This window comes from Moschus berezovskii, chromosome X (genome assembly GCF_049115385.1).
Source record: "Moschus berezovskii isolate FMDL1 chromosome X, NW_MosBer_1.0, whole genome shotgun sequence".
Taxonomy (NCBI): domain Eukaryota; kingdom Metazoa; phylum Chordata; class Mammalia; order Artiodactyla; family Moschidae; genus Moschus; species Moschus berezovskii.
Genome location: NC_142488.1, coordinates 129,853,519 through 129,873,681, shown reverse-complemented (window position 1 = coordinate 129,873,681; position 20,163 = coordinate 129,853,519). Strand labels below are relative to the sequence as shown.

The following is a 20,163-nucleotide window of genomic DNA, read 5'->3' as shown; positions in this document are numbered from 1 at the left end:
AAACTCATCATCCCTCGCTTGGATGACTGTTCCAGCATGTAAACTCATCTGTTGGCTTCCATTCTTGTCCATATTCAGTCCATTCCCAAAGCCAAAGTGATCCTCCTAAAATGCAAATCTAATTATGTTGCTCTGCTACTTAAAAACCCTTAAGAGTCTCCCCTTGCATCCAGGAAAAGACCCAAGGTCTTTCCTGGTCTGGATCCTGCTCATCTTTCTAGTACCATCTCCCATGACTACATCTCTCCACCCCCGGCAGCATCTTCCTCTAGCTTTCCTGACTGGGACCTCTTGATGTAATACAGACTTGGGTACCAATTCAGACTTCACCAGTTGAGCCAAGTTATACTTAAACTCTCTGAGCCTTGCTTTCTTTATTTGTAAAAGGAGATTGCTTAACTACCTCGCAGGATTGTTATGAAGAGGAACTGTGATAATGTTAACAAAATACTTGGCATACAGTAAGCATTTGAATGTGGTGCTTTATTACTTATATCAGGCCATATTATTCCAGCCCTTGTGAATTTTGCATTGGGTCCTCCTTGTCTTTTGCACTCTTTCATTTAACAGTTACTTCTTGACCGCCTACTATGTGCCAGTATTCTAAGAAGTTGGGAAACATGAATACACCAGAAAAACAGTCTGATCCACTTTATTCCTCTTTAGGCAAGACCTTTTTGACATTCCTAGGTCTAGGATGCTCTGTGCTACCCCTTCCTGTTGTATATTATTCTAAATCCCTTGTTTCATTTGTCAACTTATCATGCTATAGAGTAAATGATGCTAGTGGACTCTAGACTGTCATTTTCTTGCAAGCTGGGTAGGGACTGTATGTTATTAATTGGTGTACACTGAATGCTAACAGTGCCTGATAATCATTCACTTAAATACATGGAGGAAACATGTAGAAGATATTTGGTGAATGTCTCTTGAATGAAATAAAAACACAAGTCCACAAAATAGTTTTCTTCCATTGTTTAACTGGAGGTATTCAGTATTTCAGCTCCCTTTAGGCTTTTAGGGCTATCCTAGAAACCTGCCTCCTGATTCTATTTTCCTAGGAGTAAAAACAATTTGAGTACAAAAACAATCACGTTTAAAATGAAGCTTCATAACGTGGGATTGACTTCAGTTTGAGAAAATTCCAGGCCACAAGCACTGCGAGGATCTGACCTGATGACCTTACATTCATTTTATTTCTATTTTTGTGTTTTAAGATGTTATCAACATCCATTTTTTAAGTTTTATGTTTTCAGTGGTTTTTATGACGTTAGAATTTTTTTTCTTTGAGTATATATTTTTTGCCATGTGCTCACTCGAGTGCATGTTTTGACAATTTTTTTCTTTATTTCCTGTGTTGTTTTTTCCCTATAGTCTTCATTCCCTGGGAACTTGCACTTGGTTTTGGTCCTTCGTCCCACCAGTTTTCTCCAACGAACTTTCACAGACATTGGATTTCGATTTAGTCAGGAAGATTTCATGCTCAAATTACCGGTAAGAATATATTATTTAAGTGTTTTGACCCTTTCTTGTGAAGAATTTGTATCATGTTGTTGTTATTTTACATGTGGTCACAAGCGCATGTAAAAGAAAAAAATTTAGAATTTGTCTTCCAAAAATGCAAATTCAAAATGCCTTAAAGTCTTCTGCCCCTACTGTTAAAATAAAGATTGGTCAGTTTGTAACAAAGCAGTTCGTTTTGAAAAAAATGTAAGTCCCATATGTTATATATGTATATATATATATGTATGCATTTGTGTGTGTGTATAAAATCAGGACATTTTATTTTTAGACAATAAAATAAATGTGTGTTTTATGTATTTGACCTTCCATGAACTTACATCCTGAGCAGTTCAGAGTAGCTTTTTTTTTCCAGAAGATATTTTTATACACTTTTAGTGTTGGGAATAAGAGTGCTCATACATTTTGCTACTTTTGCAAAGATCAGTCCCTCATGATAAATTATAATTTACTACAGAAAGCCCTGCTTTTTTCATGGGCTTAACATTCTTTCAGAAGGTTGACCATGGACAGTGCAAAATTTTTAGGTCAGAGAGAATCAGATGTTTTGGTTTCTATGGAGATTACTTTCATTTTACAGAGAAATGTTTTGAAAATGAAAAGTGTTATTCCCTGAGGGAAGGTAGCGTATCCATGTGTGTGGGGATGTACAGGAGAGAATTGTTAGAACCATTTATAAAAAAGAAATTTCTGCTAAATGAATGCTAAAGTTCATTGTACAGTTGGCTGTGTGGGGGAGTGCCGTGGAGGGCAGTTAACGGTATCTTTCTCGCTTATTTGTATAGGTTGTTATGCTGAGCTCAGTTAGTGATTTGCTGACATACATTGATGACAAGCAGTTAACCACTGAGTTAGGCGGCACCTTGCAGTACTGCCACAGTGAATGGATCACCTTCAGAAATGTATGTTTCTTTTGCCCTTACTGTAGAGCCTGTAGTTCGTGTTAGCTTTGAAATCTAGTTCTAGATTTTTTTTTTCTTCCTTGGGAAAAACAGATTTCTGGGGTTCCTATTTTTCAAAAACATATAATTCAACATCTTGATTTTCTTGCTTAGGAAATATCTAGAAATGATGAAGAGTCACTGAGGATGGCATTTAAATGAGAGGCCTAGGAAATAAGGAGACCCTACTCTGCCCACCCTCTCCTGTAGCCATGTAGTAACTTGAAGAAACCAAGGGTTTGGGTTCAAATCCTAGCACTGCTGATTTTTATCGATATAACTTTGTGGAAGTTGTAAAAGCTCTCTCAGCCTCAGTTTTTCCAACTATACAGTGGGAAGAATAAGACTTTACCTCATTGTGTTATTGAGAAGATTAAATGAGATTATAGATGTACCGTGTTTGACACTGTGCCTGGCCTATGGCTTGCCCTCAGAAAATGAGTGTCATCTTATTAATCTCATCAGTCTAGTGATTCTCCTGGGGGCAGTTAAATTTGTAGCAAAAATGCCTTCTGTTCTAGAAATGTATGAATAGGCAAGGGCTCTGTGCCTCACTAGAGTGAATTTGTCATATAAGGGTCTTCTAATTCCAGAGGTATGGGAACTCTTCTGAAGGAAATAATGGTATTTACTTAAATCAGGATTTTATTTTCCTCATCTTTATTTTCATTCAGCAGTTCTATTCATTTGTATGAAAGTGAGTTGTCAAAATAAGCAGTGGCTTGCCTTTAGAGATGGCTGGATGGCATCACTGACTCTGTGGACATGAGTTTGAGTGTACTCCAGGAGTTGGTGATGGACAGGGAGGCCTGGCATGCTGTAATTCATGGGGTCGCGGAGAGTTGGACACGACTGAGCGACTGAACTGAACTGAACTGCCTTTAGTAACCTAGAAAGCTAAAAATAAAAGAGTAGACGCCTTGAGTTACATGGTAAACAGAGGGTTTATATGGTCTCTAAATGTCCTTCTTTCTCTAAGTCACTGATTTTGGAAACAAAATGAACAACCAAACCTTACTTGACATTTTAGGGCAGCAGAACCTTTGGGGTCATAATTTTAAATCTTCTCCAGAATTTGAAATGAATTATTGTGACTAACATTCCTCTGTCATCTTAGTCCATCGAATGCTAACACTTGCTCATAAATGATAATAAAGTGGCTTTCATGTTCTCATGTCTCTTCAGAAGTAGTCATTATAAAACAATTGTGCAATTCCAAAATTAAAAAGAATAAGGAAAACACAATGTTTTGCCAGATAATAAAACAAATTACTCAGTACATGACATATTTAAGAAATAGTTTTCATCATTGTTTGAGAAATAAGTACAGATGTTTAGATATTCAAGAAGTCTCTTCACCTCACTAAGTTTCTTAGGGACTTAGATGCAAAGTTAGGGTTTATTGTCAAGGCCAATGCCAACTTTCCTTGCAGAGGAGAGGTCATAGTATATGTCTTTGCTGTCATATCTAAATGAAAGTTAATATAGTTACTGGTCTAGGTTTTAATATGCTGGCCAAGTTACCACAGAATAAAGAGAATCATGCATGGGTTCTTTGCAGGCTATAGAAAATTTTGCTCTCACAGTGAAAGATACGGCTCAGATGTTACAGTCCTTTGGAACTGAACTGGCTGAGACAGAACTACCAGGTGACATTCCTGCAATAGAAGAAATTCTTGCAATTCGTGCTGAAAGGTACCACCTGTTAAAGGTATGTCTGATAGGGGAGACAAACCAAAATTTTCCATGGTCTTTCTTTTGATAGAGAGGTGTTGAGTGTGTCTATTTCACACAGATTGCTGGGTAGGGAGACAAAAAGAGATATTTATATGGTGTAAAGCACATAAAAAAAGAGGAGTACGAGAGGAGGATGTCCTGGATATGTTGAATTTAAATGGCCCTTTTTTTGAAATGGTGCCCCTCCCGCTTCCCTCTCCCCGTCCGAAACCACTAGTTCTCTGTTTCTTTTTTCACTAGTTTGTTTTACTTTTTAGATTCCACATATAAGTGACATCATATGGTATTTGTCTTTCTCTGTCTGACTTATTTCACTTAGCATAATACCCTCCCAGTCCATCCATGTTGTTGCAAATGGCAAGATTCTATTCTTTCTTAATGGCCGAGTAGTATTCCATTGTATATATATGTATGTATACCATATCATTCTTTATCCAGTCATCTGTTGATGGATGCTTAAGTTGCTTCCATATTAAATTAGAACTTTCTACCAGTGAGAGGAAGCTACAAACTGAGCCTTGGGGTACTTCTGCCTGTAAAATTGGTAACTGTAAATCTGTCTCAATAGGCAGAGGCTTCTTGGAGATCCTTGCAGCTTTTGGATTCCGTGGTACTGAGGTAGTTCTTGATTTTTCAGTGATGAAAGCAAAGGCTGTGCTAGAACTATTCTATTCTGTATCTGCTGCTGTACACTGCCTTCTACCCAGCTCATTCAGAATAGGTGCCCAGCAGGCTGACACTTCCTATTTTGCCTTTGTACAGAAGGATATAACAGCTGTAACCAAAGAAGGAAAAATTCTGCTAACAAATCTGGAAGTGCCTGATGCCGAGGGTGCTGTGAGTTCAAGACTTGAAAATCATCAGCAGACTAGTGGTGACTGGCAAACTATTAATAAGTGAGTAGTATTCTTTGGGGTATAGAGTTACTTATCTTATACTTTTGAAAGGGAATTATTTATTTTTGCGGCTACCTGTTAACCTGCAAAAGTATTCCTGGACCTCTGGCAATCAAGCTGAGAACTCCTCCCCGTGTTGTCCCACAGAAATTAGTTTGCTCATAGGGGAGTTTCTGTGGACATTGATAGTCTCTACCTGGACCAAATGTCATGGGCTGTGACTTTGCCTATAATTCTTAACATCCAAACCAGGGTTATCTACCTACCTGCAATACAAATCATTGGTTTCATGATGATTTTGCTTTGTTAAGATTGCTGACTCAAGTACATGATATGGAAATAGCTTTTGATGGATTTTGGGAAAAACACCAGCTAAAAATGGAGCAGTATCTGCAACTCTGGAAGTTTGAGCAGGATTTTCAAGAGGTCAGTTAAAACTTTTCTTGGGTACAGTTTCTTTCGTTATGCTGGAGGTTCTTACTCCTTGATCATCAGAAATGCAGTCTCACAAGATGCAGGATGCCCATGTATACCCCCAGAGAGGTGAAAAGGAGGCAAGTGTGAGTGCACTTTGACTTAGAATGAAGAAAACAGCCACGAAAATGCCAACACTTATATTTCTCTGGCTCAGGCTCATTTCTTATGGGAAAGCACTTAAGGGGCTAACGTAGATGACAGGGGTAAAGTTGCTGTCTACACTGATGTTTGATATTCAAATGTATTTTAGATATAAAATACTTTCAGACTATGGGAAATCTACCAAGGGAATAATACTAACTTCCTTCATGATTTTTAAACTACCATCTTCCTATGCTGACCACATTTAATATGATCTAACAAAACACTTTTTCTGATGCAGTGACTTATTTTTATAAAAAAGCCTGATGGATGAGATTAAATTGTGTTTAATTATACATTATTTAAAAGGTTATAAGTATATTCTAGTTTTGTCCTTCTGGAAAATCCATCCTATATGGTCAAGAGACATAGCTTCATTTTCCTTTCCCTTTATAGTCGGCCTCCATGCTTCTACCAGTCTCTGTCATAGTATTTTCCCAGGGATTCAAGGAAAAGTCACTTCTCTCTCTTACATGTGGTCAGCCTGTTTCTGCCCATGAGTGGCTGACTTGCCTAGTATTCCATTTGTTCTAGTCAAATCAGTTGCGGGAGGGGACCCACAGCTCAGTTATTGCCAGCCTTTTCCCTCTGGTGATTCAGATTTTGAAGTGTTAGGCTCTCGGTAAAACTTTTCTTAAAGAAAGAATAGGTCAGATTGCTCTTGGGCTTTCCTGATATTTATGTCTGTCCCTCCTCTCCAACCAAACACATACAGCAACATTACTTTCCCTGAACAAACCCATTGTGCCTCTACTTATATGTTAATTTGCCTCCAGGTTACATTGTCATCCTGTGGTTATAGTCTGTTCTGTGAAGTCACTGTTGCCTCTGATCACTATTATTGTTTATCGTGGGTCAGAATCTCACTGACACGATCTGTCTCTCATAGTGACATAGGCTCTGATAGGTTCATAGCAGATAGGTTTTGAATATTTAGGCATTTAACTAAATAAAAGCTTATGTGGGAATTTAAATTTGCAAGAAAAAACTTGAATATTTTCAAACTTGAGATCCTCTTGAACACACAGAATAGGAGTATTTTCTTGCATAATATTTTCTTGTGTAATCACAGTACAGTGGTCATATTTTTTACATTTACAAATAATGTGATACTTTTCTATTATCTGCAATCAGTATTCCAATTTTCGCAATTGACCCAATCATGTCCTTTATATCATTTTCCTGCCTCAGCACAGGATCCAGTCTAGAGGGTCAGGTATTGCATTAAGTTGTCATGTGTCTTTAGTTGCCTTTAATCTCTAACGTTTTCGTAGCCTTTCTTTGTCTTTTATGACACTGACATTTTGGAAAAATACAGGTGTTTTTAAAATGTTCACCATTTTGAGTTTGTCTGACATTGTCTCATGATTGGATTAACCTGTGTATGACCAGCAAGAATATCGCATATGTGATGTGTCCTTTGGAGGGTTTTGGTCACCCTGTCAGGGTGCTGTTGAATTTCTCCATACTACAATTACTTCCCCCCGACCCTTGCAACTCGTAGGAAATACTGGGTTGGCCAAAGGTTCATTCAGGTTTTCCTGGAAGATGTTAGGGAAAAACACAAATGAACTTTTCGGCCAACCCAATATGTGGGGAGAAAATTTAAGGCCATGCAATTATCTTGCTCCTCATCAAAAATTCATCAGTTTATCATCAGTTGATGATTCTTGCTCCAACCAATCTTTACTATGATAGTTGTGAAATGGTGATTTTTTATGTAGATGTCATGAGGTTGTAGCTGTTTCAGGCCCACCAATAGGAACAAGAGCACAAGTCATTTTGAAGATGCTAGAAAAATGTCTGTCAAGAGTGCCCTTTAGTACAATATTTATCTACTTATTGGGCTTAGGACTTCTTATCTTTTAACTCATTAACGTTCTTGACTGTTCTGTTGTTTCTACCTGGCTGTTGTGTCCTTGTGACATGCCCAAATATTTTTATCAGTTCTTTACTTTCTGGCATAAAGAGATGTTCCAAGCTCATCTTATTCCTGTTCTCCCTCAGCCCCGGAATCAGCCAATCTCCTATGAAGCCCCAATTTCTTTCCTTGGAAAATGATATTCAAAACCAAGGTCTGGGTATTAGGTGTGCTCATTGCTACTGAAAGGTCTTTGTTTCTAGAGCCACTCACCATACAGCTAGGGAATATATGTGCATGTATATGCATGTATGTATTCTCCAAGCCAGGCTTCAGCAATATGTGAACCGTCAACTTCCAGATGTTCAAGCAGGTTTTGGAAAAGGCAGAGGCACCAGAGATCAAATTGCCAACATCCGCTGGATCATGGAGAAAGCAAGAAAGTTCCAGAAAAACATCTATTTCTGCTTCATTGACTATGCCAAAGCCTTTGACAGTGTGGATCACAATAAACTGTGGAAAATTCTGAAAGAGATAGGAATACCAGACCACCTGACCTGCCTCCTCAGAAACCTGTATGCAGGTCAGGAGGCAACAGTTAGAACTGGACGTGGAACAACAGACTGGTTCCAAATAGGAAAAGGAGTACGTCAAGGTTGTATATTGTCACCCTGCTTATTTAACTTATATGCAGAGTACATCATGAGGAACGCTGGGCTGGAAGAAACACAAGCTGAAATCAAGATTGCTGGGAGAAATATCAATAACCTCATATATGCAGATGACACCACCCTTATGGAAGAAAGTGAAGAGGAACTAAAAAGCCTCTTGATGAAAGTGAAAGAGGAGAGTGAAAAGGTTGGCTTGAAGCTCAACATTCAGAAAACAAAGATCATGGCATCTGGTCCCATCACTTCATAGTAAATAGATGGGAAAACAGTGGAAACAGTGTCAGACTTTATTTTTTGGGCTCCAAAATCACTGTGGATGCTGATTGCAGCCATGAAATTAAAAGACGCTTACTCCTTGGAAGGAAAGTTATGACCAACCTAGATAGTATATTAAAAAGCAGAGACATTACTTTGCCAACAAAGGTCCGTCTAGTCAAGGCTATGGTTTTTCCCGTGGTCATGTATCGATGTGAGAGTTGGACTGTGAAGAAAACTGATCGCTGAAGAATTGATTCTTTTGAACTGTGGTGTTGGAGAAGACTCTTGAGAGTCCCTTGGGCAGCACGGAGATCCAACCAGTCCATTCTGAAGGAGATCAATCCTGGGTGTTCATTGGAAGGACTAAAGCTGAAACTCCAATACTTTGGCCACCTCATGCGACGAGTTGACTCACTGGAAAAGACTCTGATGCTGGGAAGGATTGGGGGCAGGAGGAGAAGGGGACGACAGAGAATGAGATGGCTGGATGGCATCACCAACTTGATGGACATGAGTTTGAGTGAACTCCGGGAGTGCTGTGATTCATGGGGTCACAAAGAGTCGGACACGACTGAGCGACTGAACTGACTGACTGACACCTCTATACATGTCCACATACAAATGCCTTCACATGTACATAGTGATCTTTTATAAATCATCAGTGCACACTGATGTCTAGCAGGTTAAATTTTAACAGATTATATTGATTTCTATGAATAAGATAGCTGAAAACATTTTCCATATGTGCGATTTTTCCATGTTGAGGTTCTTAATTAATAACATTTACTATAAAGCTTGATTATTAGGTGAAAAGACTTAATAATTTGCACACTTTGAAGACTTTTTCTCCTCCCCTATTTTTAGCTCGTGAGTGAAGCTGAACTTATACTAAACCAACAAGCGGAGTTGGCAGATGTAACAGGGACTATAGCTCAAGTGAAACAAAAAATTAAAAAGTTGGAAAACTTGGATGAAAATTCTCAGGTAAGATTATATTTTAGATATGCAGTGTATCTAAAGAGTATAATAGTTACATTTTGATGTCTTTTGGTAGTATAAACCCTTATTATGACTAGTCTCTTGTAACAACAGTCTGTATAATTGGCTCAACAATATTTGTCTATTCTGTTCAGTGTGGGCCTGAGATGACCGTGCAGACATCTCATATAATTATAACTGTTTCAGGCCCATCCATAGGAACAAGAGCTCACATCATTTTGAAGAAGCTAGAAAAATGTTTATCAAGAATGCTATTTGGTATTTGGAAATGATAGAAACCTTAAAATTATTATTCCTTAAATAACCATCATTTGATATATGCAACTGAATCAAACACAGATTCATATAGATGGGTCTATTTAGCCTTACCAGCTATGTGGCCTTGGGTAAACTGATTAAGTTTTCTAAACCTCTGTGTCCTTATCTATAAATTGGGGATGTGATGACCTACTTTGCAGAGTGATTATTAGACATTATTTGGATGCTGTGGATAAAACACTTAGCACAGTACCTAGGATATATGGACATAAAGCATAAATACTCACGAGAGCCAGCTGTCATTTATTCTGCTGGTCTTAAAGCTTGGACTCAAGGCTTTAACACTCAACACATTCCAGCTTTGCTCTCCTGTCTTGTATGTGAGAGCAAGGTGAAAAAGTGAAAGTAGCTCAGTCGTGTTTGACTCTCTGTGACCCCATGGACTATACAGTCCATGGAATTCTCCAGGCCAGAATACTGGAGTGGGTAGCCGTTCCCTTCTCCAGGGGACCTTCCCAACCCAGGGATCAAACCCAGGTCTCCCGCATTGCAGGCGGATTCTTTACCAGCTGAGCCACCAGGGAAGCCCTTTTAAGGTGTATTCTCAACAAATAAATTGATTTCTTGGCACCATAAGCATCTAAAAATAAAATTGAGAGGCAGTGGTTGTGGTGCCCAGTTCTGGAATTGTACTTGTAGATCTTTGTGATCATGGGGCAACTTCCAAATCTCTTTGGTTTGGAGAAAAAGAGAAGGCAAACTGGCTTCGGAGCTTCTAATTTTTTGTGTGTTTTTGTTTTGTTTGTTTTCTTTTGTTGTGTTATGTTTTGAATAATTTTTAGTTTTAATTGTCATAAGACACTCAAAATATAATTCACCATCTTAACCATTTTGAAGTGTATGGTTCAACAGTATTGAGTGTATCTGCGTTGTTGTGTAACACATCTCCAGATCTTTTTCATCTTGCAAAGCAATGTGAATGCACTCAACACTGCTTAACTGTACATTTCAAAATGGATAAGATGGTAAATTTTATGTTTCAGTCACAACACAGGGGTGAGGCAGTCAGTAGTTAGAATGGAGACTAAGCTTTGAGTTCCGTTTTGACAGGGAAACCGTGTGGCGATCTCTTCAAATCTGTCAAGTCCTCAAGTAGATGCCAACTAGATCTAACAGGATTTCCATGGCTGAGGTGATATAAAGTCCCTTAACTTTCACTTGGCTGGTTTGCATCTCATTGATTATATTTGGTTCTGTTCTAAATATGTACCTCCCAGGAGGAGCAAATCTCATCCACCTTCTGGGTGGGCTGGTTAATTTTCTGTTTCTGTGACCAGAAGTGCATGAGCTTCCGATGACACTGCTGCCATAGCTAATGACATTAGGCTTTTCAGGTGGCACTAGTGGTAAATGACCTGCCTGCTAATGCAGGAGACATAAGAGACACAGGTTCAATCCCTGGGTTGGGAAGATCCCCTGGAGGAGGGCATGGCAACTCACTCCAGTATTCTTGCCTGGAGAATCCCATGGACAGAGGAGCCTGGTGGGCTACAGTCCATGGGCCCTCAAAAAGTCAGACACAGCTGAAGCGACTTAGCATGCACATGCACATATAGCTACTGACTATGACTGGAAGCTTTTTTGCAGCTGGCAGAAGTATGACATCAAACCGTATACTTGGCAATATCTCTCTCTGGCTCAACCAATTTCCTTTTTAATTACGTTTTCTCCCCCTCTATTCAGATGGAGATCTTGCAGTTATTATTTTCCTTCTTTCTTAAAACCAGGACCTGTTAGCGAAGGCCCGGTTCGTAATAATACATGGACACAGGCTCGCAGCAAGTCACCATTATGCCCTGGATTTGATCTGTCAGAGGTGCAATGAACTTCGTTACCTTTCTGATATTTTGGTAAATGAGATCAGAACCAAACGGATACAACTCAACAGGACCTTTAAAATGCATAAACTCCTACAGCAGGTAACGTTACGGGACATGGTGCATTTCTGAAAGAGAAATTATACATTTTTTTTCTACCTGAGTCCTTCTCAGAGGCTATAGGGCAAGGGTCTGGCCTAGCTCTGGAATTAGATTTGTAAGAAGTCTGAAGAACTGAGTTTGATTATGCCTATTTCATTCGTCCACTTTGCAGTATTCACAGCCAGTCCAGGATTGTAAGGATTTTGGCCCCTGTTCTGAATATGAGCATGGTGGTGGTGATGGTTTCCTCCCTATTTTAGGTTCATCTCTGAAGTCTCTGCTCTGGTGATAGTTTGCAATTAGAACACTTTGAAAAACCATGGGGGGATTTTGCTCAAGCCTGACTCTCATTCCACATTTCATAGTTACAGCAATGTAACTATGAACAACAGTGATTAGAAACAGTTCTGACAACAAACAGTGATTAGAAACTGTTCCTCCATGGAATAGAGTCTGACCCCTTTGATGATTAGGCGGTGAAGAGAAGTTTTGATCATGGCAGTGGAATGTAAAATAGGGGTATCATGTATAGTCATTGGATCTGAACATGAGCATTCTAATCTGTACATCTTCCCTGGCAAGGAAACATTTTCTTTGTGCTCGGCAATCATCATGCATTTTTATTACACTTGAGATTTTGCGAAGAATTTCATATTTCAGTTATTGATTTTTGGGAAAGAACATGCAGCTGGTGTTGAGAGAATGGTCAGACTCCTGCTTCAGAATGAATTCCTTGTTATGAAATGAGTGCAGGGCTTCCCAAACTTGGCCGTGCCTCTGAAGTACCTGTGGAGATATAGAGAAGAGACTTCTGGTTGCCAAGGGAGAGGTGGGTCAGGGAGGGATGGAGTAGGAGATTGGAGTGAACAGATGCTAACTATTACATATAGGATGGATAAACAACAAAGTTCTACTCTATAGCACAGGAAACTATATTCAATATCCTATAATAAACCATAATGGAAAAGGATATGAAAAAGGATATATATGTATATATATAATGGAATCATTTGAATCACTTTGCTATGCAGCAGAAATTAGTACAACATTGTAAATCAGCTATACTTAAAAAAAAAAAAAAAAAGAAATACCTGTGGAGCCTAGCTTACAGCCCAGAGCTACTGAATCAGAATTTCTGGGAGTAGAGATTTTTTTTTTTTCTTTGTAACAGCTCTGAAAACAATTCTTGATTCATAGCAGCCAGGGCTGATAAACACTCTCCTAAGGGACAAACAGATTTCTCATTTATTCATTCATGGTTTGTGTGTGTGCTTACCAGGCTCGCCAGTGCTGTGATGAAGGAGAGTGCCTTCTGGCTAATCAAGAAATAGACAAGTTTCAGTCTAAAGAAGATGCTCAGAAGGCCCTCCAAGACATTGAAAATTTTCTTGAAATGGCTCTACCCTTTATAAATTATGATCCTGAAACCCTACAGTATGAATTTGGTATAATTTTATCTCCTGAACTCAAGGTAAGAGGCTTTGGGGGGCCTGGAAACAAATTTTTAAAAGCTATGGTTGTGTTAATGTTGATAAGACTTTTACTGCTTCACAGGTAACTTTACATCACATTGCAATTACAGAGTTCTCTTAACGATCGGGGTTATATCAGAGCCACTGTTAGGTGTCAAAGAATCCTAATATTTATATTTGCCTTATAATGAAGAATAATTTCCTGCCTGGAATGTTAGGTCCATGAATCAAGGTAAATCGGAAGTGCTCAAACAGGAGATAGCAAGAGTGAACACTGACAATTTAGTAATCAGTTAACTAAAATGGACTGGAATGGGCGAATTTAACTCAGATGACTGTGTATCTACTACTGTGGGCAAGGATCCCTTGGAAGAAACAGAGTAGCCTTCGTGGTCAACAAAGGAGCCCAAAATGCAGTACTTGGGTGCAGTCTCAAAAATTACAGAATGATCTCAGTTCATTTCCAAGGCAAACCATTCAACATCACAGTGATCCAAGTCTATGCCCCAACCACTGATGCTGTAGAAGCTGAAATTGATCAGATCTATGAAGACCTACAAGACCTTCTAGAACTAACACCAAATGAAAGATGTCCTTGTCATCATAGGGGATTGGAATGCAAAAGTAGGAAGTCAAGAGATACCTGGAGTAACAGGCAAGATTGGCCTGGAGTACAAAATGAAGCAGGGCAAAGACTAACAGAGTTTGCCAAGAGAACGCACTGGTCATAGCAAACAACCTTGTCCAATAACACAAGAGACGACTCTACACAGGGACATTACCATACGGTCAACACTGAAATCAGACTGATTATATTCTTTGCAGCCGAAGATGGAGAAGCTCTATACAGTCAGCAAAAACAAGACCAGGAGCTGACTATGGCTCAGATCATGAACTCCTTATTGCAAAATTCAGACTTAAATTGAAAAAAGTAGGGAAAACCACTAGACCATTCAGGTATGATCTAAATCAAATCTCTTACTACTATACAGTGGAAGTAACAAATAGATTCAAGGTATTAGATCTGATAAATAGAGTGCCTTGAAGAACTATGGACAGAGGTTCATGACATTGTACAGGAGGTAGGGTTCAAAACCATCCCCAAGAAGAAGAAATGCAAAAAGGCAAAATGGTTGTCTGAGGAGGCCTTACAAATAGCTGAGAAAAGAAGAGAATTGAAAGGCAAGGGAGAAAAGGAAAGATATATCCATCTGAATGCAGAGTTCCAGAGATTAGAAGGAGAGATAAGAAAGCCTTCCTAAGTGATCAATGCAAAGAGAGGAAAACAAGAGAATGGGAAAGACTAGAGATCTCTTCAAGAAAATTCGAGATACCAAGGGAACATTTCATGCAAAGATGGGCGCAATAAAGGACAGAAATGGTATGGACCTAACAGAAGCAGAAGACATTAAGAAGAGGTGGCAAGAATACACAGAAGAACTGTACAAAAAAGATCTTCATGACCCAGATAACCACGATGGTATGGTCACTAATCTAGAGCCAAATATCCTGGAATGTGAAGTCAAATGGGCCTTAGGAAGCATCACTACGAACAAAGCTAGTGGAGGTGATGGAATTCCAGTTGAGCTATTTTAAATCCTAAGATGCTGTGAAAGTGCTGCACTCAATATACCAGCAAATTTGGAAAACTCAGCAGTGGCCATGGGACTGGAAAAGGTCAGTTTTCATTCCAATCCCAAAGAAAAGCAAGGCCAAAGAATGTTCATACTACTGCACTATCTCACTCTTCTCACACACTGGCAAAGTAATGCTCAAAATTCTCTAAGTTTGGCTTCAACAGTATATGAACTGAGAATTTCCAGATGTTCAAGCTGGATTTAGAAAAGGCAGAGGAACCAGAGATCAAATTGCCAACATCGTTGGATCATAGAAAAAGCAAGAGAATTCCAGAAAAACATCTACTTCTGCTTCATTGACTATGCTAAAACCTTTTCTCTGTGGATCACAACAAACTGGGAAATTCTGAAAGAGATGGGAATACCAGACCACCTTACCTGACTCCTGAGAAATCTGTATGCAGGTCAAGAGGCAACAGTTAGAACCAGACATGGAACAATGGCCTGGTTCCAAATTGGGAAAGGAGTACATCAAGGCTATATATTGTCATCTTGCTTATTTAACCTCTATGCAGAGTACATCATGTGAAATACTGGACTGGATGAAGCACAAGCTGGAATCAAGATTGCAGGCAGAAATATCAGTAACCTCAGATATGCAGATGACACCACCCTTATGGTGGAAAGCGAAGAAGAACTAAAGAGCCTCTTGATGAAAGTGAAAGAGGAGAGTGAAAAAGCTGGCTTAAAACTCAACATTCAAAAAACGAAAATCATGGCATCCAGTCCCGTCACTTCATGGCAAATATATGGAGAAATAATGGAAACAGTGACAGACTATTTTCTTGCACTTCAAAATCACTGCAGATGATGACTGCAGCCATGAAATTAAAAGACGCTTACTCCTTGGGAGAAAAGTTATGACAAACCTAGACAGCATATTAAAAAGCAGAGACAACCTTTTACCCTCAAAGGTCTGTCTCGGCAAAGCTATGGTTTTTCCAGTAGTGATGTATGGTTGTGAGAGTTAGACCATAAAGAAAGTTGAGCACTGAAGAATTGATGCTTTTGAACTGTGGTGTTGGAGAAGACTCTTGAGAGTCCCTTGGACTGCAGGGAAATCAAACCAGTCAATCCTAAAGGAAATCAGTCCTGAATATTCATTGGAAGGATTGATACTGAAGCTGAGGCTCCAATACTTCAGCCACCTGATGCAAAGAGCTGACTCATTTGAAAAGACCCTGATGCTGGGAAAGACTGAAGACAGAGGAGAAGAAGATGACAGAGGATGAGATGGTTAGATGGCATCACCGATTCAATGGGCATAAGTTTGAGCAAGCTCCAGGAGTTGCTGATGGACAGCGAAGCCTGTCTCCCTGAGATCACAAAGAGGCAGACATAACTGAGCAATTGAACCGAACTGAACTGAATTTACTTTTGAGCTTTGAATTATTTTTAATTACATTTTTTTTTTTTTTTGGCTGAATGGCACGTGGCATCTTAGTTCTTCCACCAGGGATTGAACCTGTGCACCCTGCAGTGGGAGTGCAGAATCTTAACCACTGGATCACCAGGGAAGTCCCATGACTGCATTACTTTTAAACTCTTTTCACCTACTAGCAGCTTCCACATATATTTTCTTGTGCATCCTTCGAGAAACGTCCAAAGCTGTCATAGGATATTGGGCCCATATCAAGAACAGTCTACCCCGAACATCTTTCCTTCCTGCTGCAGTGACCACCAGAAGATGCTCTGTAGACACAGATCTGGCTTTCCCACTCAGTTTGAGGATAAAGTGATAAAGGAAGGATATGGGTCTACCTGGGGAATGGGGAGCAGTAGAAGCTAGTGTTGGCAGGGTAGAGAGCTTAAATTAGTTCAGCACCACCCCCCTGCAGCTGCCATCAAGCTCTCTCTCTACATTATAGATAAGAGCATCTGTGATGCTATTTGATGCTAAAGTGTCTCATTGACTCTAAAATTTAGAATAGTATCTAAATCCATGTTTAGCTTCAGATCTTAGGGGCATGCTGCAGAAAATCAGAAACATGGCCTTGGCGATAACCAACTGACTCTAGAAGCAACGAAGCCTAACTCTTGCTGCCTCAAATCATCTAGGAGGGCCAGAAGGGTACATTATCCATCGGTGCATCTGAGGAGCCTTTTACTGAGTTAGACAAAAAGTTCATTCCAGTTTTTCCATACCATCTTACAGAAAAACCCAAATGAACTTTTTGACCAACCCAGTATAACATGGTGAACTATAGAATGTCCTGCAGGCTAAAACACAACAAACTACTGTGACAGTGCTTACCTTGGTAGCTTTCTTGTGCTCAACACGTCCTCTTTTCTAGCTGTTATCCCCTTTCAGCCAATGAAAGTTAAATCACCTTATTCAAATAAGTCTGACTTATTTGATGATTGCTTGATAAATTTCTTCAAGTTGTTTTGGTTGAGACCTTCTGGTTTTGTAACCATGTGAAATAATGCCTTAATTTGTTCCCCATTACTTTCCTAAATTTCTTCTATTTCTATATTAAAATCTAAATTAATTTTGTATCTGTCTGAGACTGAGAAATGTAATAGGATTTGTAATGACCCCCATTTCAGAAAATATTTCATAGGTTTCTCATGCAACTTGCAGGTTCAAATGCAGACCATCCAACTCAAGCTTGAAAACATCCGAAGTATATTTGAGAACCAACAGGCCTGTTTCAGAAACCTGACAGATAAACATGTGAGGCCGATTCCATTTGTAGTACCTGCTTCTGACAATTTGGTCAGATCTAGAGCACCATTTTTTTCACCTACACAAGGTAGAGTATCTTACATTTGCCTTTTCTCTCTTCTTCTTGCTGTTATTTACTTTGTTATTTTTAATGTAAATACTGAACTCATTCTTCAATCCTCAGAAATAGGAACTGTTTTTTTTTTAAGCATCGTTGGTCATGTGCAAATTGTATTGCAGAAGGCAGGACTTATGATAGAGATTATTGTATGATAATTAAACATAGTAGTAATATAATATAGTACAGGATGATGAAAATCTGGGCTGAATTTCCCAATTTTGCAGTGAATATGAACTTTATACTAGCATCAAACTCACAAACAATTCACCCTTTTCTTCAGCAGGGGCAAGGAAGCATATGAAAATAGTATATACATACATGCATTTGCCACTTATAGGGATAAACTATTATTTGGTTCTTATAGACTTCTAGTAAGTGAATGGCTTAGATAATCAAATAGATTGCCTTTTCTAAACAGGTACAGGTAAATCAAATAATTTTGCTGGTAATTAACTGTTACAGAGTTCAATTACTTGTTTTAATCTTTGTAGACTGTTTTAAGCGTGTAATATTTATCTCTGTTTTCTAAGTTCTGTGGGATAAAATAATTATGCTCTCTGTCGTGTTGAGCTACTCTGGAAATAAGATGACTATTGCCCCAAGGTTTTCCTTGAGCTGCCTCTGGGGTCCCTTAGGGGAAAGTAGTTTGGTCTTTGGGGCCCTAAGTTAGGTAAATTTGTGAAGGTGGGCCTAAACTCCATCTCTTTGATCTGAGAGAATCAGAGACTTCATTAATATATGAGAACTGCTTTGAAAATCAGAGAAAGCCTGAGCTAGGCATAATGAATATAAAAATCCAGCTCAGCTCCAGGAGAGATCAGATTAAAACCAAGTGATGAAAGCAGGTAACTAGGCTAAGATGATAAAAGTCATATAGTTAATGGTTATTAAATATAAAAATATACTCACAAATAAAACTTATCAGCATTGCCATAAATGAATAATACTAAGAAGATACTAGGAAAAAAGAATAATAAGAAGAAAAACCAACAGGGGATCAAAACCAACAGCTATGAGAATAAAAATAGAATAGGTTGATATTCCTAAGCAGAAGACAGAGCTCAGTTCTATTTCTGGCTCCATTCATAGGGTGTGTGACTGGGGACAGTTCACTTAACCTCTTTTGTTGATTTTGCCTTGTTTTATCTATAAAATAGGAATAATAATGCCTATTGATTTCAAAGTGAAATACCTACTGAAGACAAAGTTAAAAAATTGTAGAATATTTAAAAATACTCAATAAACTAGACTATTCCTTCCCTCTGATGAAGGCCTCTTGCTTTATGGTTCTCTAAAAGCTCAACTCCTCTGAAGGGTTGAGGAACAGAGCTCTGAAAAGACTGCCCAAGACCCGTTCAAGGCCTTAGTCACTAAAAGTACATTTTGTTTTGTGTTGTTTCATTTTTTTTCTTTCCGATATTCTTATTTAATGGCATTACACTTTCTTTCTGCAGTGGGAGTTGGATATTCTTTCTTTCAAGCATGTAAACTTTTTTCAAAAGGTACCCATCTTTATTACTTTTCGTCAGTACATTTTCTGAGTTTGTATACATGTGAAAAATCAGTTTGGCACGTAAAACCAGCAGCAGTTCCTTCTCACATTCTGCTTAAAGTTAACTTTCTCATTTTTTTCATAATAAGCATCCATTAATCTCTCAGTATTAAACTTATATTGGAAAATAACTGTATAAAAAGTAGATTATTCTCTTTTATCAGATGACCACTCGTAAGACAAAAACAAGGAAAACAATTTTAACTTAAATTTGTTAAAATAAATTTGCTTTAATTTTAGAGACTGTGTCACCCACAGTAAGGCTATTTGTTGGGAGTAGCTTGAATTTGCCTAAGGTATTTATGAGGAAGATGACAGCCTACTGAATAAATGACATGGACGGATAAATGATTATATCAGTTATCCATCATGGTTCCTAAATTAAATCAGAGCATCATTTATGCTACAAACACTGTTCATTTAACCTATTTGGTCTGTGAGTAATGGAAATTATAATAATCAGGTCCAAATAATTCTTCAAGACTTTTCATTGCTAAGTCAAATGTATAAGATTTGGTGAAAAAAAAAATATGGGATTTGGTCAAATCAACACAGTGTTAATTTTTTTTTTTTTTTTTAGAAAATAAGTCAAACTTTGTTGTTGTTGTTGTTTTTGTTTATCTTTATTAATTTGCATCAAGTAGAATCTTGTATCTAGCACCATGTCTGGCACCTAGAAAGATGAAATAAATATTTTGCTGAATTAATATTTCATATAGAGGGAAGTTATGGAAGAACATTGTGTGTGAGAGATAAAATGATTTGAACTCCAAAACCTGTAGCTCTAGTCTAGATCTTTCTCCTAAACTTCAGAGTTTGTATTTACAATTTGCCTCCTTAAATTTCCTATTGGCAGCTCAGTCTCAGCATACCCCAACAAGATGCCATTTTTTCTGCTCCTCTTTCTCACGCATCCCCACCTCTAACCAGTCCAAAAATCCACTTCTTCAAATCTGCCCGCCCTGCTAGCCCTC

At 38.5% G+C, this 20,163-nt stretch overlaps 1 protein-coding gene across 7 annotated transcripts in view; it reads left to right on the top strand.

The window, feature by feature from the left end:
• MCF2 (MCF.2 cell line derived transforming sequence) overlaps positions 1–20,163 on the top strand; it is a 122,908-nt gene that overhangs the window by 61,238 nt on the left and 41,507 nt on the right. For 5 of the 7 annotated variants that reach the window (XM_088834342.1, XM_088834340.1, XM_088834338.1 and 2 more), the window contains 10 exons: positions 1,375–1,494; positions 2,307–2,423; positions 4,024–4,173; positions 4,962–5,095; positions 5,407–5,521; positions 9,368–9,487; positions 11,548–11,739; positions 13,019–13,210; positions 17,433–17,604; positions 19,092–19,139. In XM_088834342.1, coding sequence (XP_088690468.1) covers positions 1,375–1,494; positions 2,307–2,423; positions 4,024–4,173; positions 4,962–5,095; positions 5,407–5,521; positions 9,368–9,487; positions 11,548–11,739; positions 13,019–13,210; positions 17,433–17,604; positions 19,092–19,139 — 1,360 coding nt within the window. The remainder of the gene's footprint in view (positions 1–1,374; positions 1,495–2,306; positions 2,424–4,023; positions 4,174–4,961; positions 5,096–5,406; positions 5,522–9,367; positions 9,488–11,547; positions 11,740–13,018; positions 13,211–17,432; positions 17,605–19,091; positions 19,140–20,163) is intronic. The other 2 variants (XM_088834339.1, XM_088834343.1) reach the window with 1 other exon arrangement.